Source organism: Mustela nivalis (genome assembly GCF_964662115.1).
Source record: "Mustela nivalis genome assembly, chromosome: X".
NCBI lineage: Eukaryota > Metazoa > Chordata > Mammalia > Carnivora > Mustelidae > Mustela > Mustela nivalis.
In genome coordinates this window covers 106,579,935-106,605,350 of record NC_139040.1, presented here as the reverse complement: position 1 = coordinate 106,605,350, position 25,416 = coordinate 106,579,935, and the positions used below count along the sequence as shown (strand labels likewise).

The window sequence follows — 25,416 nt, the reverse complement described above, 5'->3', positions numbered from 1 at the left end:
TCCCTGTGTGGCCAGTGTAGACGTTAGCAAGGTAGTAGCCAGTAGTAGACTTTAGCAAGGTAGTAGGAAAGCTCAGGGATGCCTCAGGGATGAGGCACAGCTGCTGGATTTGGCAGGGCAGTGGGAGAGTGCAGGAACCATGTGTTGCCCATGGCTTTGGTAGGGTAGCAGGGTACCCTTCTGGCTTTAGCAGGGTAGTCAAAGTTGTTGGGAACTCAAGCCTGCCTGTGCTAGAAAGGGAGAGTGCCAAAGTGGCACCCACCAGCACTTCCATCTGGGAGAGATTCCAAGCCAATCCATGCCCCTCTAGCTGATTCTTGATTAGCAAATGGGTCTCCTTCATAGTCTAAACATTTTTCAAACTGTTGCCATTGTGCTGAGTCTTGGGCAAGTGAGGCTGTGTATGAGTCCTTTAAGAACAGTATCTCAGTTCCCTACAGGCCTTTGGGTAGCTACTGGATGTAATACCCATTGTTTTTCAAAGCTAGATGTTTTGGTGGCTCATCTCTCCAGTGTAGGTCCCATGGGTTAAAGTGCTTGAATGAACCTCTTTCTCCTCAGGTAGAAGTTCCTGTTCTGTGAAGTCCATCCTAATTGTCAGCTACCATGCTAGACAGTGTCTCTGAATCTCTTACCTGCCTGATGTGGCAGTTTTATCCTTTGTTGTGGTGGAACCCTTCAGCTAGTTTTCAGGTGTTTTTTAGAGGGAACTATTTTATATGTAGTTGTATATTCACTGTGTCCATGGCAGAAGGTGAGTTCAGGATCTTCCCATGCCACCACATAGGACATAAGCCCCTGACAATGAAAGTGTAATCTATTCTTTCCCATCACCTACATACAGAAATTTTTCTCAGGAAGTAACTGTGACATTTTTAAAATAAGGCACTTTTTATGACATGAAAATTAAAGTTCAGCAATATCTTTTTTGCATGGACTTGTCCCTGGTTTAAAGGATTACAGTTTGCTTTATATTCTGGATGGAACAAAATTAACAGGTATTAAATATGCTCAGTAAGGGAGTAGAACTATGGTATTAAGTGGATATGAGGTTTTAAAACATTTTTGGACGGTCGAAACCCATATGAGTAGAGCTACATGAATACATATAAAGTAAGGGAGAAGTAGCCTTAGGTGTAGGGGTATCTGACCTTGGCATAATCTGGGGACTAGAGGAAGAATACCGTGATGGCTGGGGCTAGGAAGTATGTTAAAATTTGGGTACATAGAGTTTGTAGATGGAACTTTGGCCCTAGCTCAAAACTACCACAATGAATGGTGTTCCCTTAACATTTACTTATAAGCAAAGATAAATATGAATCAAGACAAATAAGAAGTGTGCGGTTCTTATCTAAAGAAATTAAAGTTGGTATCTGGAACAAATCTCAGCAGTCATTGTGGGCATCTCAGAATAAAGCCCACTGCAGTACAGAATTTGAAGATATCTTCTAGCAAGAGGGTCAACTCCCTGCCTTAGCACACAGACCAAAATATCCAAGCCAACAAGATGTACCTACAGTCTATTTCTTATTCTTATACATAAATATACAGAAGGCCACTGGCTCTATGAATTAAGTCTACAACCCCAAAAGAGAAAATGACAGGGAAATAGACAAATTCTTTGACAGACACAACTTACAAAAGCTTATACTCAAAGAAATGAAAAATCTCACCATCCCCTGTATCTATTAAAGAAATTGAATCAATCATCAAAAACTTTCCCACAAAAAAATAACTTCATCACCAGATAGATTTACAATTGAATTCTCTGAAACATCTTGGAAAGAAATAATACCAATCTGTAACAATTTCTTCCAGAAAAAAAAGAGAGTACTTTTCAACTTCTTTTTATGACTAGCCTAACATTGCTATCAACACTTGAGAAAGATACTATAAAATAAATTACAGATGACTTTCTGTCATGAACAACAATATAAAAATCCTAAACAACATATTAGAAAATGAATCCAGCAATCTATAAGAAGTACAAGACTTCATGACCTGTATGATTTCTTTCAGGAATCCCAGAGTAGTTTCACATTCAGAACCAGTGGCTATAGTTTACTGCATTCACACAAAGGAGAAAAATCATAGGCTCAATAAATACAGAAAAACCATTTGAATATATTCCATAACTGTTCATCATAAAAACATGAACTGGAATAAGGAGAAATTACTTAATTTGATTAAAAGAAGCTATAAAATGTCCTATGACAAACATAATATTTAATGATAAATTATTGAAAGCTTTCTACCTGAGACAGGAAATGAGCCAAGGTTTCTCATTATTGTCCCTTCTATTAAACATTGTATTGGAAGTTCTAGTCTATGCAAAAAAATAAAATAAAATTCAAAGCACTGAAAAGAGAGAAACTACCTCTTTTTGATGACAAAACTGTGCACATAAAAAATGCAAAAGATTCTGAAAAGTATTAATATTAATAAGTGAATTTAGCAAGGACAATGAATATCTGCGTAATACACAAAAATCTATTATATTTTTATATACCGACAACAAAGAGAAAATAAAATTCAAAATGAATTCCATATCTTAAATAGGATCAAAATGTCAAATATCAGGGATGAAATCTAATAAAAGATGTGCAGGTCCTTTGGACTGAACACTGCAAAATATGGTGGTAAAAGCATTCAAGAAGACCAGAATAAATGAAGGGATATATCATTTTCACAGAGTACGGGACTCTCTAGTGTAAAGATGTTAACTGATCAACAAATTTAACACAATTTCAAACACTACCCTGTCAGACTTCAGTGAAAATTGACAAGTCGGTTCTAAAATGTATTTGCTAAAGCAATGAACCAAAACTAGCAAAGACATCTGGACTAAGAAGAACAAAGTTGGAGGGTTTAGATTAGTAGATCCCCAAAACTTAGACAAAACAATTACATATATGCATACAATGAAATGTTATTCAGTTAAAAAAAGGAATGGCTTTCTGATGCCTGCTAGAATGTGGATGAACCTTGAAAACATTATGCTAAGTGAAATAATTTACACACAAAGGGACAGATAGACTATCAGTCTACTTTTAGGAACTTCTAGAACAGGCAAATTCATAGAGGAAGAGTAGATTAGAGATTGTGTGGGTGGGTAGCAGGATATGGAGTTACCACTTGATGATTACAGAATTTCTGTCTGGAGGGATGAAAATGTTTCACACGTAGGTGATGGTCATGGTTGCCTATTGTGAATGTAATATATAACACTGAATTGTACACTTAGAAATCATGAAAATGACAAATTTTATATTATATCCTTTTTACCACAATAGAAACAAAAATAAATACACCCAAATCATTGAATTATACACTTTTAAATGGGTACACTGTATGGTATATAAATTATGTCTCAGTAAAGCTATTAAAAATGATTCTTATTAAGCTAGTGTGGTAACACTTGAAGGACAGACACAGTCAAAAGGAAGAGACTAGAGAATGCAGGAGCAGATTTATATGTATGTTCATGAGATTTATGACAAAGTTACCACAGGAGTACAGTGGGAAAAGAATTGCCTTTTGCTGGACTGATGTTATTTTCATGATAAATTCATATATGCCACTGGTTTTAAAGAATAAGTATGTATTAATTTGATATTTAAAATTAATACATTTATGAAGTGTCCAAGGTAGAAAGACAAAGACTCACAAGTTAGGTGACTAAGTAATTAAGTGAACAAATGAACAAACAAATACAAAACACCTTTCACATCAATCACTGATTGAGTCTATACTATGAGTAAGGATAAGTAATTTTGATTTATAATACTTGTTGAAGTGGACTGCCTCCAACTTGGTTAAATACTGTCATTAGTCACCTGAATGCTGAATTCCTTCATCTGTTTTACAGCCTAAGTCTTTAGCATAACTCATGCAAAGTAACAATGGTTTATATTTTGGCTGTTGGTCATTAATGTATTGCCATCCAACAGCATTCTTTCCATCCATAGCAAATCATGGAGCCAAATCAAATGGTCAGGTTAAAATACATGCCAGTCCACATACCTGTTCCCCTCTCCCAATCCCAGCAATAAAACACCCATGAAACAAAACAAATACAAACACTGGCAACATATAGCACATATGACAGCAGAGATGGCTAACGTCTAACCTTTATCCACTGAAGATTTGTCTGCTTGAGCTTATTTTCGAGTTTATCTTGCTCTTCTGGGTTTATGGGAGCACTTACAAGCACTATTCCTCCAGTTTCATTTAATTGTTTTAGAATTCCCTGGCGCAGGGGCAACTCTTCCACCAGTAACTGAAATAGACAAATGCAACAACATTTATAATGAATTACAGCACAATTCCAACTATCTTGTCTTTGTCTCTATTAATTAGTCTATCAAAATGAAGCAACTTGACTGAAGGCGGACTGCTGCCTCCAATACCAACCACTTCCTACAGAGTGCAGAATTGATGGACTGGAGCACCCACTCCCAAGGAGATAAACCTATCATAGAAAGGACCAAAATATTTATCTCTCCGAAATTCTTTCTAAGGAAGAAAGTATCACATGGTATCATGAGCTCCAAAATAATACCCTAAGCATTGTTAAGAGTCTGAAAAGACATCTCTGTCAGAAACAGAGTAATCTGGGTAAATTCATCACCTTCTTAGGTAGTAAGCATCCATGCTGTAAGTTACTACAGAGTAAGAAACTGCATTATCATACTGAGCGCTAACTACCATTGAGACCATACCAGGTACCAGGTGCTGGGTTAGCCTCATCACATATTATATAAAAATTAATTGAGATAATATAATTCTATGAGGTAGAGCCTATTATCTTCTTCTTCAGAAGGAAGCTGAGACAGAGAGATTAAATCCTGGCAGAGAGGCTAAATACCAGCTCCAAGAACACAAAAGGTGCAAGCAACGGAGCTGTGATTCCAACTTGGGCAATTTCATTCAAGATCCGTTATTTTTGAGTCCCCCACACCCTTGAATTTCTTTTATTCATTCAGTCTTCGATTATAAATGCCCTTTCCCAAGACCTACAAACCACCACGGTTGTTAATAACTGTCCTTTATTTCTTCGTGTCATCTAGAGCTACAGTGTCCAATATAGTGTCACTAGCCACATGAAGCTACTTAAATTGAAATTAATTGACATAAAAAAGTCAGTTCCCTGGTCACACTACTTTTAAAGTACTCAAAAGACACCTACAGCTTTTGACTACTGCAATAGGCAATAGAGAGCATTACTGTCATCACAGAAATTTCTGTTGGACAGTGCTGATCTAGATTGTTTAAGGAAAAATGAAAATCAATGCACATTTATTAATAAGTAAATAGCACTAAACATATCTAATATATGAGGTATCAATTACATTGCTATATATAACACTCAGTACATTTTGGAAAGATTGATTTTCAAGAACACACTGAGTTCATTTTTCTATGATATACCCATCTTCAAACGAACCAAAGATCCAAAACTTGGTAGTTTTTTGTTTTTGTTTTGCCATATCTGACAGAGAGTAGGTGCTCAATATTTGTTTACTGAACGAAGCATTAATTTTATTTTTATACTCTATCCTCTGTTCTTGTCTTATTTTTTGTCTCATAGAAATAAGTGGTTGACAATGGAGTCTAATTTGCATGTACAAACCAACTGAATCACTGATAAAGGAGCAATTCCATTTCCTTTGATTATATGACCTTGTAAAATGAGGATAACAGCAACCATTTTGAGAGTTTTATATGAAGATTAAATAAATAGCAGATGTAAGTACACCTAATACTTAGCACATAACAGAAGACGATTAAATGTTAGTTTCCTTTTTCTTTTCACCTTCACTTCAAGAATTATAGTAAAACAGATCCAAATAAGTCTCTTTCCTAAAACTAAAACCAGGAAAGTTAATCCAACTACACAATTAGTGCATGTCAGTCAGCCAGGTGAGGTAATCAGTAATAAGCAGACATCACAGTAGGAAGGCATAAAAAGCCTCTTGAATAGTCTCGATGTCTATTCAACCAGTATAGAATGTGATTCGACACCACACATCTCCAACCACACCTAGACAAACAAACACTTTTAGGCAAATCAGACACCTCTAATTAGAGGCTGAAATAGTACGATTGATTTGGCAATTAAGATCCTTCCTAAGAAATGGGATTCATTTCTAAAAATTCCCTCCAGTTTTTGAAATAATTTGGAGTTGTAAAATTCTCTAATATGCCTGAGATCAATTTCAAATGTTTTTAAAATACAGTCACACATACACATACACACACACACACACACGTACACTTTTTACAAAAAATATACTTTTTGGGAAACACTGGGTTAAAACAATATAAAGTTTTGAGGAAATCTAGTGAGGAGCTATCAATAACCTGATGGGCAGGAAATCAATGATTAAATACCTTAAAGTAGATTCATATACTCTTTTATTTTATTTTAATTTTTTTATAAACATATAATGTATTATTAGCCCCAGGGGTACAGGTCTGTGAATCGCCAGGTTTACCCACTTCACAGCACTCACAATAGCACATACCCTCCCCAATTCATATACTCTTTATACAAGTAGGCCCTGGGTTTAAAAAAAAAAAAAAAGAAACAAAAAAACCAAAATTACCTTGACTTGTTCAAGATTTTCTTTTAGCTGCTGCTCATTTCCAGGTTCAAGTGGAATACTAGCAATGCTATCCGCTTCTTCCAACCATAAAACAAATTCATTTACATCTCTTTGAAATTCTGACAAGATATTCTTTTGTTCTTCTAGCCTGGAGAAATAAGAATATAACTGTTATAAACAACATATTTCTCAAACTTTTCTTTCTTATTTTTTTAAAAGAAAACTCAGAAAACAAACAAAAAAATTGTGGTAACACTTTCAAGAAAATAAGCAATTTAAAAGATGTTAACAATATGCAACTTTTAATGAAAATTCATTTACTTTGAACAAAGAAACCTCAGTATCTCCAGAACCTCTTAAATGTGAGAGGTTAAAACTGATAAAAAAAGAACTTATAATTTAAAAAAATTCCAACATAATGTTTTTAAATGAGAGCAGTGTTTTTCCACCTCAGTGCTACTAACATTTTGGGTTGGGTAATTTTTAGTTGTGAGGGGCTGTCCTTTGCCTTGGAGGAAGCTTAGCAGTATCCCTGGCTTTTCCCCATTAGATGCCAGTAGCATTTTCCCCCCAACTGTAACAAGCAAAAATGTCTTAAGGCACCACCAAATATCCCCTTGGGAGCAAAACTTCCCCAGGATGAGAGCCACTGCACTAGAACAAGTACATAATGTGAGGTTGCCTGCTCTAAAATGCTTAAATAAAATTCACCTTTCTGGGAAATTGTAGGGTAAAAGTAAAAACTAGAAAATAAAAAGAACACTAAGTTTTTACATGTTAAAATGTTTTCCAAATTATGATTCAGTCTTTTTTGAGGAAAACTGAGTTAAAATACAGCACATATGTTGTACTAGTAGAAGTTTTCAATTATAAAAACATATATACTGTATGTTTTTCAATTATCCATAAATTTATTCTTACATATTGAATCATAACACAGTTGAAAATGGTCTGCACCTCAGGTAGTTTATAATGTTTTGTTGTTTTTTGAGAGAGATAGGTCTCCTGGATGTAAGCTTTTAATTGAATACACACACACATATGCACACACATACATATACATAAGTGTAATTTCCCATATATACATATATACATATAAATACATATACATGAAAGTACACCTGACTGCAGTATAGCTCAAGATATTTTTAGAAAGTGCACAAATGACCAGAAAAATAGAATGTTATCAGAAACCCAGAGGCCCCTCTTGTCCCTTGCAGCAACTACCTCCAAGTATAACCAGTATCCTGTCAAATTTGATTTTGTTGGCTATATTGAACACTAAATATATGGAATGATATGCTATATACTCTTTTGTGTCATGTCTCTTTCATTCAACATAATCTTTATAATAATCAACCATGTGGTATATAGCTTAATTTGTTTCATCTCCTGGCTGTAGAGTACTGAACTGTTTACATATGTATCTCTACTGGTGGCCATTTGGATTGTTTCCATTTTGGGGACATTTAGATGTTTTTTTGTTTTCAATTTAACAAATATTTATTAAGGACTTACTAACTTCCAGCAAGGCTACTGGGCATTAGGATTCAAGACAGATACATTGTGTGACTTGCCTTGATGATCTCAGTCCATGAGAGGAAACAAGTGATCCCCATGTGTAAGAAAAAGACATGGCCTGTCTCATTTATAGCCTGTTCAAAGACAGAGTGTTGAGAGAACTACATTCTTTCCCCAAACCGGGTCCACTTATTGAATTTATCCTTGTCTATATTCAGTTTCGCTCTTTGATTAGAGTTTGTCCAAAATCTGTTCTAGGGCATGTGAGGAGACATTTTCTTTTCTGTCTATTCTCAAGAAGGCAGACCCTATGAAAACTCAAGTCATATTCTGGGATCCTATGGAAACCCAAGTCATATTATATCACTGTTGCAGTCAAAACTTTTCTATTGCTTCCCAATGTATCCACATCAAAGCCAAAGTCATTACAGTGTCCTGTGAGGGTCTAGATCTGTGGTAGAAAGGGTAGATACCTTCCCATGTGGCTACTGAGAACCTGAAATGCTAAGGGGGAAATTAGATGTGCTTTAAGTGTACAATATACACCAGATTTCAGAGACTTAGTTAAAAAAAAATATGTTTTGTACTTTTTACTCAAGTTTGTTGAGAACCTACAAACTGCTGTAAAATAATAAACTATTTTAAAAGAGAATGGAAAACATTTCATAAACACTTGCTTTTTTCATTAATACTTTCTATGTGATGTACAGGTTGAAGTAATATTTTTAATATATTAGGTTAAGTGGAATGTATTCCTTTAATCTGTTCCTACTTTAAAAAAAAAAGATGTGATGACACAAATTTCAATTACATATGTGGCTTACCTTATTTTTCTATTGACCACCACTGATCTATGATATCTGCTGATGCCCAATCTCCTTACTTCTTTGACCTCACTTCCATCTACTCTGTATTTCTCTTATCTTTTTTGAGGCCCTCTGGCTTCGTTGCTGTGATCCCCAAATATACTACATGGGTCCCCACTTCTGAATCTCTGTACTTGTTGTGTGTTTCTGCAGACAATGTCCTTCCCTCAAATCTCAAATATGGCTGTCCCCTTCATCTTCCGCAGGTCTTCCCTGATGACCCTACCAAAAATTACACTTTTCCTCCCAAATTTCTATTCTTTCTCTTTGTTTTTATCTTTCTAGTTCTTAAAATGTAACTAAGCTATAATTTGGTTATTTTATATAATGTCTATCTCACACACATGAAACGAAGCTTCCTGACGGCAAAGATTTTTATTTATTGCCGTGGCCCTTGCTCCTGGAACAATGCCTGGCACAAAACAAAATCAGTAACTTTTGCATTAATGAATGAATTCTGCCATCATCATTTTCCATTTTACATGCATTCCTATTTTAAAAGAATCCTTCCTATTCTTTGTAATACCAATAGGTGATGGGGACTAAAAAGTACACCTGTCAAGATGAGTACCTGGTGATGTATGGAAGTGTTGAATCACTATATTGTATACCTGACACTAATATTACACTGTATATTAACTAATTAGAATTTATATAAAAACTTAAAAAAAAGAATCTTTCCTATTCTTTGTAATACTGATTCTGAAACATGGTTTAATTTACTTGAAAATGTGTATGACAATATTTCACCAAACTGAAGACACCTTCAGTTGCAGGTCATATAAAACCATCCTCAATTCTGCCAGGCGGGAATCAGAAAAGGCGTGGTGCTGATGAAACAATGATATTTATCGTTTAAAGTCTTTCTTCGATTAAGAAGATGTTCTTTTAGAATCTTTTATATTTTTGTCAGATATTCCTCTTGCATACACATGAGAAGTAAAATATAAGTGATAAATTGATGAGGTTGTCCTAAGACTTTCTTGTATTTAGGACTTGCCTCTCCTGTATGACTTTTCCCTTCAGAGTAACTGACCTCTGTCTTTACCCATACCCTATCAGAGGATGAATTTTTAAGAGGGCCCCACCACTATTTCTCAGATTTTCTTCCGAACCACATGTGACCTGGCCAGGAGAGATTGTAAAACCCACTCTGGTTTCAGTGATTTTAATGTGATAAAAAGTGCAGGTTAAAACAGATGAAATTTAGTTCAGTAGCACAGTTTCCCAGTGCTGATATAGTGATTTAGGTTCTTTGACTGCTACAAAGTTGCTAGTCAGTTCAGGATTTTAAAAAAAAAAATTCATAATATAATGACAGTTTACTGTTATCTTTAGCTTATAATTATGAATGGATATTATTATTGGCATTATCTGCCTGATGCTTGAGCTTATTTTCCATTAATAGAGTCAATAAAGATTTGGCATTACTTTCCATGGGAATTAATGTTTGATTGCATGAGTTTTGCCAATGACAAATATTTTGGCCCCTCTTGTATGTGAAAAGTAAGCACGCGGACATCAATGCCTAACGTTGACATTACAGATTAGCAAAGTGTTCAAGATTTATACAGGAAGGGTCAAGAAATAAAGCTGGTGAGGTGGCTAGCTGCTGGGGTATGAAGTACTTATAACGTTTTGTTTTAATATGTAGGTGATGAACAACTTAAAGGTTTTGAGAAGGGCAAGATTTCATCCAAAGCCCCCTCTGGCTATCCTGTGGAAAGTGGATGTGGGCACAGGTGGTATGGCAAGAGACTGAGGAATCAAGTATGAGACTCTCATAAAAGGACAGGCATAAAGTAATGAAGGTTCAAGTCATCAAGATCTAAGAGAGGAAAAGGGTAAGGTAGAATACATGAAAAATGTAGGAGGAAATTCAACAGGACCTGTGGATAAAAGGAGACAGACTGGTATTAGTGGCTAGTGATTGCTGAGTATGTGGTAGCCACCGAATCAAGTATCAAGACCCCACATTACTAGAATGAGATGGTACTCATCTTTCCTTATTTGCAGTTGAAAGAAAATCCAGCTTAGTATTTGACCCAAGGTCATACAGCTATTAAATAGTCAATCCAACATTCGGTCCTGGGTCATCTGGGTCTGTGCACTTTTCCTGACCATTACATCTGGTCTATGAGAGCTTCCACCTTATCTAGCTGAGGAGACAGTATTTACTCCAGCAGAGAGTACAGTGAATTGCATCAGATATTTAGGGGAAATTACTAGTAGAAAAAATAAGAGATTTGGAACTTAAAGAGCTGGAAATATAGATTTCAGAGTCCTCAGCAATAAATCGGTGGATAAAATATGGGAAACTAACTTGCACTAATCATTTACTCTTCGTATTTGGCATCTTCTGAGTCCATTGTTTCTTCATTTTCACATTAATGATTAGTAATTCTCCCTCTTGTTTATTTAAATTGATAAATTAAAGAAAAAGTCCATTTCACAGCTATTCATTGATTTTTTTTTTTTAAATGTATGGGTAAATTGCAGCTCCTGCTCCTCCTCCACTTTCCCTTCTTTGATGTGGAAAGCCAAAGGAATGCCTAGAGTATTCTTCTGGTCCCTCCAAAAGCTCCAGGGGCCTGTGAAGGAGTTATTCATTTCAACAAACACTCAGCTGAAAGGGAACATGGCTCTCCCTTCTTGCAGTCCACATTCTTGTTTTCACTGATGATCCTGAAGCCCCTACCTTTGACTTTACAGGACTGAAAGGGGAGAAGGGAGGAAGCTGAACCTCATGAGACAAACTACACTCCCTACAAAACTATCCCAACCCATCCGGTCCTCTGACATGGACTGGGACATGAAGTACAGAGGAGGTTGAAACCACTGGGAGTAAACAGTACTGTTGTCCTTCGTAAACTCCACGGGAAAGTGGCTGGTGTCAGTTGCTGACAGCTTGTTTTAGAATGTGGAAGAGAATCATTTTTCCACAGACTCTGGACTGAGAAGCAATTCTTAGAGGAAAAATTCCATTATAGACATCCTTTATTTGTTTAAAAGTTCTAAGTTGGGGGCGCCTGGGTGTCTCAGGGGGTTAAGCCTCTGCCTTTGGCTCAGGTCATGATCTAGGGGTCCTGGAAGAGCGCTCCACATCGGGCTCTCTGCTCAGTTTCCCCTGCCTGCCACTTTGCTTACTTGTGATCTCTCTCTGTCAAAATAAATAAAATCTTAAAAAAAAAAAAAAAAAGCTCTAAGATGGTTCAAATACTGTGTCTAGGTTTCAAGGGTGTGTGTGTCAATCTACCTCATCATTTTCCCTTTTTCTTTCCCTTTTCCTTTCCTCCCTCCTTCCCTCCTTTTCTTCCTTCCATCCTTCCTTCCTTCCTCCCTCCCTCCCTTCACAAATCTTTGTCTCCTTTAGTATTTGGCTACATCATCTTGCAGTGTCCCAAATACTTAAGAGCAACCTTATTCCTAACATTATTTTTCACTCATTTTAGTTAACTGAAACTTTGCTAAAATCAGATTACATTTATAAAATCTAGACAGATGGGTAAAAGATTTTCTCAACCTTCATCTAGAAATTGACCATAATAAGGAGAGAAAAAATCCAAAACCTAACAAACAAAAGCTTGAAGAACAAGAGAGAGTAATAGCAAGCAAACAGACAAAAAGCACCACAAACCTAGAATAAAATTGTAGAAGCAAGTATCCTCAACCTCACTTCAAACCTGTCTCAAATTAATTACTTGCATATATTTTTCTTTCAGGAATATTCAGCCAAGAAAAAGAGGGAAAATGTATTTATCCTTTTTAATTAAGATTTATATATTTAATTGCCATCAAACTCTATAAATATTGTGTACTGATTTTCCAAATTTAATATTCTACTGCATTTCATTAGGTCATTAACTATTCTTTAAAAAATTGATTTTTATGATCTGAGTAATAACCTATATGAAGGTATACCATATTTCGCCATTCTTTTCTTACTAGACATTTGGTTTGGTCTCTTTTTTCATTATAATAAGTAACTCTACAGAAACACATTTTTTAATGCATTTTGGCTTACGTATCTTCTAATTTCCTTAGAATGAGGAAGAAAAGTACACAATAAGAACAGTAATGATTTTGATACACATTGCTAAATTTCTTTGCAATGCCGGTAACAAGAACACTCACACTCTTCTACCAGCATTTATAAAAACACCTGTCTCAATACACATTTTCCACTACAGCTCATTATGATTTATATGCTTGATAATCAGAAGAAAAAGTTTGTCATGGATTGTTTTCCATTTTTTATTAACACAAAAGTTGAAAAATGTGTATATTTGTGTTTGTCATTTGTTTCTACTATCAGTTGTCTGCTGTGTCTGTTGCCCATTTTTCCTGTGTTTTGTTTGCAAAAGCTCTTTTTATGTTATCTACCTCGATACAAAATAAAAATTAAAAAAATACTGAGAATATTTTTCTAGTTTCCCTTTTACCTTTTTTATATTTATATTTTGTTTCTAAATAAAATGTTATCACTTTCTTTGTGATTTCTTTCACTGATACTACTCTGAAAATTTCTTTCATTGATACTACATCCTACTGTTGTTTAAATATTCACCTTTATATTATTCTGGATCATTATGCTTTCATTTAAAAAGAATAAAAACTTAGTCCATCTTAAATTTATATAGCTAAGCTTCTAACCTTGAAGAGTCTTTGAGAAGTTGATATTTTCCCCCAGCACAATCTATTCTCTATTGATTTGTGGTGATTTCCTCATTTTGTGTTTTATGTGTAATGAGGTCCTATTTACTGATCTACTATAGATTTTTTGATAGTAATGCACTACTTCAAGCACTGCATCTTTAAAGGAGGCTTAATTTCTGGTCGGTTAATCTCCTCTTTTACCTTTTTATGTGATATGAGTATTACCTATTTATGTAATATGAGTATCATTTGGTCAAATCACAGAATAAATCTCATTGGGGATTTTGATAGGGATTCCATCAAATCAAATTATTGTTGTGAAGACTTACTATCTTTCCAGTATAAATCTGTTAAATTTTCTATATTTACAGTGCATTTGGAGTGTGTCTGTAACTCATCCGTGTATTATAAATAATTAAGTATGTTTTCTAATTAACTTTCAGCATCAGTTTGAATGGCAGTGACTTGCATATGATTTTATGGATATTAACTGTATACTAATCTAGAAAACTCGTAAGTACTCCTAGAAAGAATAAATCTTCGTTTAAAAAGTAGAAGTTTTGGCTAAGCTATTTGCCATAATCTTTCTCTTCACACAATGTTTGTGGAAAACTTTTCTGATGATTTAATTTTTTAAAAAAGTACAGCACCCTTTAAATATGAAAACATTTGGTAGTCATTTCTTGCCTAGGTCTGTTTTTTGTACTTTGATATATAAAAAAGATGGTACCAAAATCCCACCGGGACCTTGTTATAATCTGCTTTTTCAAGCGCATGTGTTTTCTGAAATTTCAAAAGCCTCGATTTGAAGTTTTAAAAGCTGCAATTTGAATTTATATATTCAGATGATTGCAGAAAAGCAAAGGAACACAGTTAGCATTTCCAGGCTTGTCTCTTGACAGAACAGTTTAAATGTGCTTTATATTGGCATTCATCACATGAAGTGTTATTTCTTTGTTTACCTACTCGGTTAATGCTTATGGTAGGATTTATTCAGGCATGTGGTAGTAATAATAATGAATGGGATATTTAACATTACCCATCTGCAATTAAGTGCTAAATATTTTACTTTTAGAGGCATTTCAATACATTTAGCTATTTTTTTTTTTAAAGAATGGCTTCTGTTTGAAATATTGGCTCTGTTGCCGTTTACATTATAAATGCTCTTAATGCAATTGAAGGAAGCACATATTATGATGGGGAGAGATTTGCATAATCAGAAAGGAAGAATTATGGATATGCTGCTAAATTCAATGAATTTAACATTAACTCTTAATGAACATGTTCTGTGGGGCTGCTGTTACTGTAAGAGGAAGACTGCCAAATTGCATGGCATGGTTTTAGAAGGGGAGGATCTACCAAGTGTTTCAGGCCAAGCGCTAGATATTTTCACATTTGAATCTTTTTAAATACTCAATACATTCCTTGTATTGCCTTTGTAAAATTGCCAATAAAGAAAGTGAAGCCCTTGGGAGATGTATATACTGTATACACCTGAATATAAGGTGATTATCTCTACCATTTCCCAAATAAGTACCTCTCTAAAATTTTGATTAACGGTAACATAGAAATTTTGGAAAATATAGAATCAACTCCAGCTCATCTATACTGCTTAATTAATTTGATTGCACATACTAACTTAAAATTACGTATTATATTAGAAAGATCACATTTTCCCATTCACAGTTTATACAGTAGTTGTGTATACATTCCTCACATTCATGTGCTACATTGGAATTTTCACTCTGGTGGATCCACTTTTTGAGTCACATAATTCAGTTTTCGAGACAGAGTTATCTTCACTTCTACCCACATGGCCTGATGTATGGCACTGCTGAGTCCATGTTTAAGATTCTCCTGGAAAGTTTACTCCAAGCCATAAGCACACTTAACAGCAGACAATTCTATGTTATGTAAAGACAGTTTTTCTCTTTGTTGTGCCACATGTCCGTGAGGTACACAATGTAATCACTTACTGAGTTGCTTATAAAAAATCTTTACAGACCTTGTTTACAATGACATACAACTCTTTCAACTGTGATGTCATACCAACAAAGCTAATCATGACTTCTGTTAATTACATTTTTTCCCCATTTCTTTCCTCTATCAAGTGACTTCTGCAGACGACCAAAATCATCATCAATTGAGGTGAAATTAATACAACTTTCCCAGATAGTAGTTTTTTGTTCTGATCAAAATAAAACGAGGGTCTTGTAACATGAGAAACTTCAAAAGGATTCAAATGTAAGGTCTCTCTTAAGGTAAAAACAAAAACAAAATAAAAAACCACATTGAGTGCCTGGGTGGCTCAGTCGATTAAGCAGCTGCCTTCAGCTCATGTCATGATCCCAGGGTCCTGGGATCAAGCCCCGCTTCGGGCTTCCTGCTCAGTGAGGAGCCTACTTCTTCCTCTCCCACTTCCCCTGATTGTGCTCTCTCTCTCTCTCTCATGTTCTCTGTCTCAAATAAATAAATAAAATCTTTAAAAAACAAAAACAAACCAACAAACAACAAAACCAAAAATATACTTAGCCAAGCACATTAACTTCCCCAGGTTATACACTCTATAGGACACTGTCAGAATCAGAACCAAAGCATTAACTATTTTTAAATCAACATGTTTTTCTTACCTGCTAGAGTTACACAATTAGACATTTATTCACTTTGTATATAGCTTGTGCTTCATTAAAATGAAGTGCTCCTGAGAGAAATAACATATCAAAGTTGTTCAGGCTTTTACTTCTCAATAGTAAGGAAAAAATTAAGAAAATGAGAAGGGGTATCATGAAGCTTAGTGGTGAGCTACTGAAAGGAAAAGAAAACCAAATCGAGGCCTTGCAAGTTATTATTTGAGTGCACAAACTTGGAGAAGTTGCTTAACTTCTATAGGCCTCAGTTTCTTCATGCTAAAATTGGGACATTTAACATTGCATGGTTGGTTATATGGATTAAATTTGCTCACAGAAACACCAGTTTTTGTCTATTGCTTTACTAATAGCATTCAACAAGTCACAGAGAAAATACAGAGTTAAAAAAAGGGGAAATTTGGAAACTGAGATGTTATCCTATATCAGAATTTTCCTTAAGCCAACACACTTACATACATAAAAGCATTTATAAAGCATGCATGAGTACTCAGAAGGACTATTTGAAATTGAACTTTTTCATGAACCAGTTGACAGCTCTATTTCTCTCTTCTGACAAATTTCCTTGGCACATTTTATGGGGGAAGCACAATTAGAGTCAAAATGCCAATCTATGAGTAAAAGTGCCACCAGATTACACTAATTCTAGGTAAAGTAGATGTAGGATTACAATGCAACAAACATTTATTGAAAGTGTATTAGTGGCTGGTGATATGGCAATGGAGGCAGGCAAGTTTTTGCCCTCGTAGAGCTTATGTTCTATTAGGGGGAGACACACAATACACAAGATATACTGAAACATGTAGATGGCGACATAGTGTTAGATGCTACATAGAAAAAAAAATTGAAGCCAGGAAAAAATGGAATACTGAGTTGGTTTGGAGGGTGGGTTTGCAATTTTATATTAGTCAGAGAAATCTTCATTGCGAAGGGTTATTTGAGTAAAATCATCATGGTAGAGAACGGCAATCTGTTCATCAAAAATTTTGATCTCTTTCTCTTCAACATAAAGTTAGCTGTCATTTCCCATCCTCCATTGCCATTAGGTATGGCAATAGTGAAATTCTAGCCAAGGGAATGTGAACAAAAGTGAGGTTCATTGATTCCAGCCCTGGGTTTATAACTTAATCCCTACACGTGTGATATTCTTTATTGCTCCTCTTTCTAAGCCACATGTCAAAAATGTCAGAGCCACAAAATCAATGTAGCTAGGGTCTTTGATTCATAATTTGGAGGGGAGATCTTTGTTGATCAGAAACAACTCTGTGAATTTTGCATGAGTGAGATATTTGCATTATTGAGCTACTGAAATGCAGACCTTTTTAAGTAGCAGCTTGAATAAAATTACATAATAAAAGAGGTGAGAGAGAAAGCCATTCAAATAATGGTGGGAGAGAGCACTCTAAGCAAAAGAAAAAAAAAAAAAACACAAAGGTCCTGAAGCGAGAGTGTGGTCAGAATATGCCCAGAGCAACCAAGAAGTAAAAACAAAACAAAACAAAACAAAACAAAAACAACTAAGTGAAGTAGGAGATAAAACAAAACATCTAAATCTGAAGAGACTACCTAGAATCCCAGGCCTGTCATAATTAATTTTCCCATCAAACTCAGGTCATATTAAAAAAAAAAAATTACTAGAGTAATCTTGGTGGTGGGGGGGGCTTGCCAGATTGAACTCTGTTCTCCAATCTGAATTTATTTTTAAAAAATTTTTTATTTATTTATTTATCAGAGAGAGAGAGCGCACGCGCGCAAGCAGGCAGAGTGGCAGAGAGAGAAGTAGGCTCCCCGCTGAGCAAGGAACCCGGTGCAGGACTCAGTCCCAGGTCCCTGGGATAATGACCTGAGCCAAATGCAGTGGCTTAACCGACTGAACCACCCAGGCTTCCCTCCAATCTCACTTTACTAGTCCGATTGACTATCTGAATTCCTGAATTTCTGGATTTTTGTTGAATGCTTTCATTGCAGGTGCTGGAACTGATTTATAAAAACACAAGGGATATTTTGGATCTTCATCTGTCAGAAGCAGAGTCACATAATTTATTAGCAAAAGCTGTAATAAAGCCATTGCCATGTGGTGGAAGATGTAATGAAAATTGAATGGCTTTAGTTTATTGGCTTTCATTCATAACTAGGTTTTTCTCTTCGCACATATCATCATCTTCCCTCTCAAGGCAGCTTCTCTGTCAGCCTCCATGGATGCCTCTGCCAGCTCCTAGTCTCTTAGGCTAATTATCTGAGGCATCCTTGGTTCTTTCTTGTCTCTTCCTCCTGAAGTTTATCAATAAATGTGTCCTCACAATTCCACGTGAGATAGCTCTTTCAAGTGTGTCCACTTCTCTCCATTCTCCTTGCCACCAACTCTTTCTTCTATCCTCTCTGTCTTTATTACTTAGGCTATTTCTTAACTGGGTTCTGCGTCCTATCTTGCCATCTTCTTATCCATTCTCAACACTTCAGAAGGCATCATCTTTCTAAAATATGTCCTCTTATATCCTCACAGTAACTCCCTAGGATCATTGGAATAAAATCCAACTTCTTCAAAGGGAGCAGAAAGTACAATATGTAACCTCTACTTACTTCTCTTTCTTCATCTTTCTTTGCATTCTAAAATCCATTGAACTTACTCTTCCTTGAAATCCAGTGTGGTACTCATGTTAGAACTTATTATCATACTCTGCTCCGTCTGTCTTGGTTACCCTTCCCCATGTCTTGATCTAGGTAGCTTCTAGTTAGCTTTCCAATCTTAGGTTAGCCATCACTTCTTCTGTGAAACTTTTCTCAGTTAAATATCACCCCCATCCCACTCAAGTCTATGCTATAGGTCCTGTTATATAATCCCACAGCTCTTTATACTGTTTTCATCCCAGGGTATATTGTAATTTCCTATGTCTGTCATTATATTACAAGCACCATAAGGACAAGCACTATACTGCAATCACACTCTAATCTCAGTACCTAGTATGTAGTATCGGTTTAATTCTTAAATTCAGTATCTCAGGACTACACCATGTTAATTGTATATTTGAGAACAATAATACTATTTACATTATTCTTGGGAGATTCTTCATGAAAAATAAAGTGTGTGTTATGTAAGACAAAGTCTTATGGAAGATTGACTAAATTAAGGTCAAGAAAGTTGGATTGTTGGGGTTTCTAAACTATGGCCTATGAGCCAAATCCTGCCCACCACTTGTTTTTGAAAATAAAGTTTTATTGGGAACACAGCCACACCCATTCATTTATATGTCATCTATGACTGTTCACATTACAGTGGTGGAACTGAGTAGTTGAAACACAGACTGGGTGTGTCACAAAGCCCAAAGCATTTACTATTTGGCCCTGTACCAAAGTTTGTTGACATCTGCTAGATAGTAAATCTCTTTCTTAGATACATATTAGGGAATTAAAGGTGTGAGGATTCTGATATAAGATAATCAGTATGATCTTCTTAACTTTATTATGTGTGTGTTCATGAAAATATGTGTGACTATTAAAATGTCCCTTCATCCTTTGAAATAATTATTAGCACTTTACACAATTAATATTCTGTAGTACATAAATTGAAGAATGGCTAAAAGGAAAACCAGACACTACATCTAATTACAAATATTTATTCTGTTTAAAATTTATTAAAGTCTTCCAGTATGAGAAGTTTCATTTATTTGGCTTGAGATCAAACATGGAAAATAGTAAGAAAGGACCAAGTCTTTGCCTCTTTTTCCTCTTCTTTGAGTTTATGTTATTCAAGTTTCTTTCCTTATTTATCTTTCTTCCTAATCCAAAGCAATCACTTCTATAATTTCACTTTTTTTTTTGGAAGTCAGTCCTTTTTCTGTGGGTTTTATGGTGATTTTTATTACTGGGCCTGTATTTTGAATTCCTCAGAGTACTTGTAATTTCCACCCCCACCAAAATGTCATCTGTTGTCCAGCACTCTGTACATTCCCAGTAGAATATCAATGCATTAGACAGACAAGGAAGATCAAAGTTCCTCAGAGAGAGAAAAAGGACATATTTTGCTCATTGCTTTCATCCCGGAGAAGAAAGGGTAAAGGGTTTCTTCATATGATTTATTTAAAATCTGCACACAACTCCAGGTAAGTTCTTCAGAAACACAGGTTATTATACTTTAAAAGAATATAGCCATAGGAGGTACAAGAATAGTTTTATTCCCTCAAATAGTAGTTCCTGAAGTGTGGTCTGGGAAACTCTGGGGGTCCTTGAGTTACTTTCAGGGGTTCTGTGAGGTCAAAACTATTTTCATAATAATACTATGATATTATTTGCCTTTGTCTCTTTCTATGAGTTTTCCAGAGGCTATATTATAATTGATATGGCAATATAATATAGAAGCAAATATCAGCATCAGCTCTCTTAGGTAAATAATAAAGCTATCCTCAAAAAGGTAAAACAATGTCACTGTTAATCTTTTTTGTTGTAGAAAATAGTTATTTTTCATAAGACATTTGTTACTTGTATTAACATGGGGTGAGCCATGATAATTTTTAAATGAATAAAGGCTGAAAACATTTCTCAGTTTTAATGTCCAACATGGTAAAACAGAGAGAAATTGTTGAAAATGCTGGAAAACCACAGAAACGAGTAACAATCCTTCTCTTCCATTTCCTCCTCCAATACACTAAACATTTTGAATTTTCTCACAAAACTGAATTGAACAGCTCTTGGCTTCCTAGATGCAGGTATGTGGTCCAAGAGCAAATGTACTTGCAAATGATAGTGTGGAATGTCACCTGTTCCTAAGGAGAACAGCAGATCTTACTTAGATTGAGGAGGTTGTTGTGATTTTAACAGGGAGCCCTTCTGAGTAACTGACGTTGAAGGTGAACTGTGAAGTAAACATGCCTAGATGAAGTCTAGAAGAATAGCTTCCACAGAGAGAAAGAAACTTCCTTCAGGCAGTAAATACAGAGAGATTCACAGGAACTCAGAGTAGACCACTGTAATTAAAGTGTAGTGAGCAAGGTAGAGAATGGAAGATGAGGCCAGAGGGAGGAGCAGGGGCCAGAGGGCCATGGTAAGAGTTTGACTTTTATTTTAAGTGCAACAGAGAACCATCTACTCAAGGGTCCTTGTAATTCAAAGGGAGGAATGACCATCTAGGAGTCTAGAAAATATGTTCACTAGATGAAGAAGGGCGGAAAGCACTGTAGAAAGAGGATCAGCATAAGGAAAGGCACAGTGACATAGAAGTTCATGGCGTATTTAATGTTTCCATATTGAAGAAATGTAGAAGGTGATTGGCAAGACAAAGTACTAGAAAGGTAGGTTTTGGGTCAGGTATTGCAGAGCTCCACATGCTTGCAAAGGTTAAAACATCCCTTCTGGAGTGCAAAAGAACCACTAAAGATATTTTAAGAAGAGGTATGGAATAATTCTGTTTATTTTCTAAATAATGTATTTACCAGTCATTAAGGATATATAATAAAAGTACTTAAATAGGCTGTGTAAACATAACTTTTACTGAATTATCTTTGCTTATTAAAATTTGATCATAAATAAAATTCATTAGTTTATTATTTATTCAACCTTCCCCATAAGTGATTAAATTCCTTAAATATTGTGTATAGGGTACAGAGGAACTTAGTAAGTCTACCTGATAGATAATTTAAGATTAGCTTTGACCCATAATATAGGCTAATTTAGCTAAGCACAACTTTAAAAATAGTAGAATCCAAATGATAATTCCAAGGATTTGGTTTTTTTTAAACAGACTTAGTCATATATGGCAGAGTCAACAGATTATGAACTAAAATATATATTTCCTGGTTCTTAGATCAAGACAACAGACAGCAGACTGACATAGCCCTGAAAAAAATTGTCTATAGGTTCATGAAGATTGAAGGTAGTTTCCCTCTTCACTGGGAGCTGACCAGCATTACTTTCTTGCTGAACACAGGAGCATTATGTTTCTATTCTAGAAAGAAGTTGAGGGTTTCTAACCAACTGCCACATCATTGTATGTGGCACTACAGGACTCAAAAAGGAAAGTATAATGCAAAAGTGAGCAGCAATAAAAGGCCAACAGGTAGTAAATATTGCTTATATAACATTTATGTTATATACTTATTAGAGGAAAATTACATTACCCCAAGCAAAAAGGACCATGCCTAAATTACACTGGGTAACAAGAGATATACAAATAGAAATTTTTAAAAAACATCTTGAGAAGATACAAACATACACAAAAGTATAATAGTATGACAAGCTCCTGTTACCTGTAATCCAGTTTCAACAATTACCAGTATATTGCCAAACTTCTTTCTATATTTTCTAATTCCCAACTACTTCTTTTTTCAGGTTTATTGGAGGATAATGTATATAATGTAAAACTCGCCTATGGTAGGTACATAATTTAATGGTTTTTAGTAAATGCATGGAGTCCTGTGTACCATCACTACACCTTCCTCCTTTCTTCCTTCGTTCATTGGTTTCAACTCCAGTACAATGTTGAATGTTGAAGTACTAATGAAAACATTCAGTCTTTCACCATTATGAATGATGTTAACCATGGGTTTTTTTTTTCTCTAAGATTTTATTTATTTATTTGACAGAGAGAGAGAGAGAGAGAGATCACAAGTAGGCAGAGAGGCAGGCAGATAGAGAGGAGGAAACAGGCTCCCTGCTGAGTAGAGAGCCTGATGTTGGGCTCCATTCTAGGACACTGAGATCATTACCTGAGCTAAAGGCAGAGGCTTAACTCACTGAGCCAGCCATATGCCCCTAGTCATGGGCTTTTTATAGATGACTTACATGATGTTAAGCTCTCTTATTTGCTAAAAAATTGTATCATAACTAGCTGTTAGATTTTACTAAATACTTTCTCTTCATCTCTTGACATGATCAATTTTTTGTGTGTGTGCTTTTCCTATTAATACGATATATTACAATAATCATTTTTGGATGTTAAACCCACACTGCATTCCTGGAATAAATCTTACACAGTCATGGTATATAATCTTTTTTACATGCTCTGGAATCACTTTGTTAAATTTTTGTTAAGGAATTTTATGTTTATGTTTATGAGGGACATTTTTCTATTAATTTCTTTTATTACAATATATTGGATCAGAGTAATGTTGGTGTTACAAAATAAATTGGAATTTTCCTCCTATGCTTTTTTTCTGAAAAAATTTGTGAAGGACTGTTATATAAAAGAATTTTTTTATTAAAAGTTCATGAGTAAATCATTTGTACTGGCGCTTCTTTTGTCAGAAGACTTAGGATTACTAATTTAGTTTCTCTACTTATATTAGGTCTATTCTGATGTTCTACTTTTTTTTAAATCTATTTTGGTAATTTATGTTCTTCTAGGAATTTGAGCATTTTATGTAATTTGGAGAAATTGTGGCATAAAGTTGTTTATAGGATTACCTTCTAGTCCTAATTTCTGTAGGGTCCATAGTGATGTCTTTTCTCCTCTCTTTATGATTTTGGTAACTTCAGTCTTCTTTCTTTTCTTCTTGGTCAGTCTAACTAAAGTTTTGCCATTTTCGAAATCTTTTCAAACATTAATGCTTGGTTTCACTGATTTTTCTCTATTCTGCTTTTACTTTATTGATTTCTGCTCCTGTCTTCATTATTTCCTTCGGGTTTAGAGTGCTATTTTTCTAGTTTCTTACGGTGAAAACTTGAGTTACTGATTTGAGAATTTTAACCTTTTCTAATGTAACTGTTTCAAGTTTGAAATTTCCCTGTGAACACTGCTTTAACTGTATCCCATAAATGTTGACACATGCTTTTATTTTCACTCAATTCAAAACACTTTCTAATTCCCCTAGTGATGTCACTTTGAGCCTTGGATTATATAAGGTGTTGTTTAATTTCCATGTATTTTGGTATCTCCCAGATTTCCTTCTGTTGTTATATTCTAACATGATTCTGATATGTTAAGAGGACATGATTTTTAATGAATTCAATCCTCCTAAATTAATTGAGTTTTTTTAAGACCTAGCATATGATCTATCCTTGAGGTATGCCATGGGCACCTTAAAAGAATATGTATTCTAAAACAACTAGACTCCTAAATATAAGAAATGAACTGGTGGCTGCTAGAGGAGGGGTAGCTAGGGTGAATTACTGAAATACATAATGAAGACTAAGAGTACACTTATTGTGATGGGCTCTGGGTAATATATAGAATTACTGAATCATTATATTGTACACCTGAAACTAATATACCACTGTAGGTTAATCATACCTCAATTAAAAAATGCCAAAAAAAAAAGAAAATGTATTCTGCTGTTATTTGGTAGAGTTTTCTATAAATGTTGGTTAGATGAAGTTAGTTGATAGTATTGGTCTTCTATATCATTGCTGATTTTCTGTCCAACTGGTTGACCAAATATTGAGGGTGGGGTATTAAATCTCTAATAATTATTGTTGAATTTTTTATTATCTTCATTATTACCATTTGAATTCTGTTGATTTATGCATCACAAAATGTGAGGTTTATTGTTAATTATGTCTTTTAATGAATTACCCTTTTGTAATCATAAATGTCCTTTTTCTGTCACTAGTAACATGTTTTACCTTAAAGCCTATTTCATCTGGCATTGGTATCACCATTTTATTTTTCTTATGGATGATAATTGTATGGTATATATTTCTCCATTTTTTTTTTACTTTCAAAGTATATGTGTCTTTGGTTCTGAAGCATTTTTTTTTTTAGAATATACTTGGGTCTTTTAAAATATCCAGGCTGCAATATCTTAATTGGAATGCTTAATACATTCACATCTAATGTGACTATTGATGAAATTCTATTTAGATCTGTCATTTTACTCTTTTTTATGTCTCATGTCTTCTTTTGTATGTCTCATAGTACTAACCACATTCTTCTGTTAAATAATTACTTTGGTATACAAATTTAATTCCTCTGTTTTCCTTTTAAACTATAATGTTATTTTCTTAAGGTTGTTCTAAAGTTTACATACGCAACTTTATTTATCATAGTATACTTTAGATCAACTAATTTACTCACTCCTATTAAGTAGGCTATCATAAAAAAAGATTACAAATACTGGCAGGCATATGAAGAAAAGGGAACTTTTGTACACTGTTGGTGGGAATATAAATTGGTACATCTACTATAGAACA

At 34.8% G+C, this 25,416-nt stretch overlaps 1 protein-coding gene across 1 annotated transcript in view; it reads right to left on the bottom strand.

The window, feature by feature from the left end:
* Positions 1 to 25,416, bottom strand: part of DMD (dystrophin) — a 2,004,585-nt gene that overhangs the window by 684,528 nt on the left and 1,294,641 nt on the right. Inside the window, exons 46-47 of the mRNA XM_082716529.1 lie at positions 6,609 to 6,756; positions 4,130 to 4,279 (exon numbers count right to left, since the gene is read on the bottom strand). Coding sequence (XP_082572655.1) covers positions 4,130 to 4,279; positions 6,609 to 6,756 — 298 coding nt within the window. The remainder of the gene's footprint in view (positions 1 to 4,129; positions 4,280 to 6,608; positions 6,757 to 25,416) is intronic.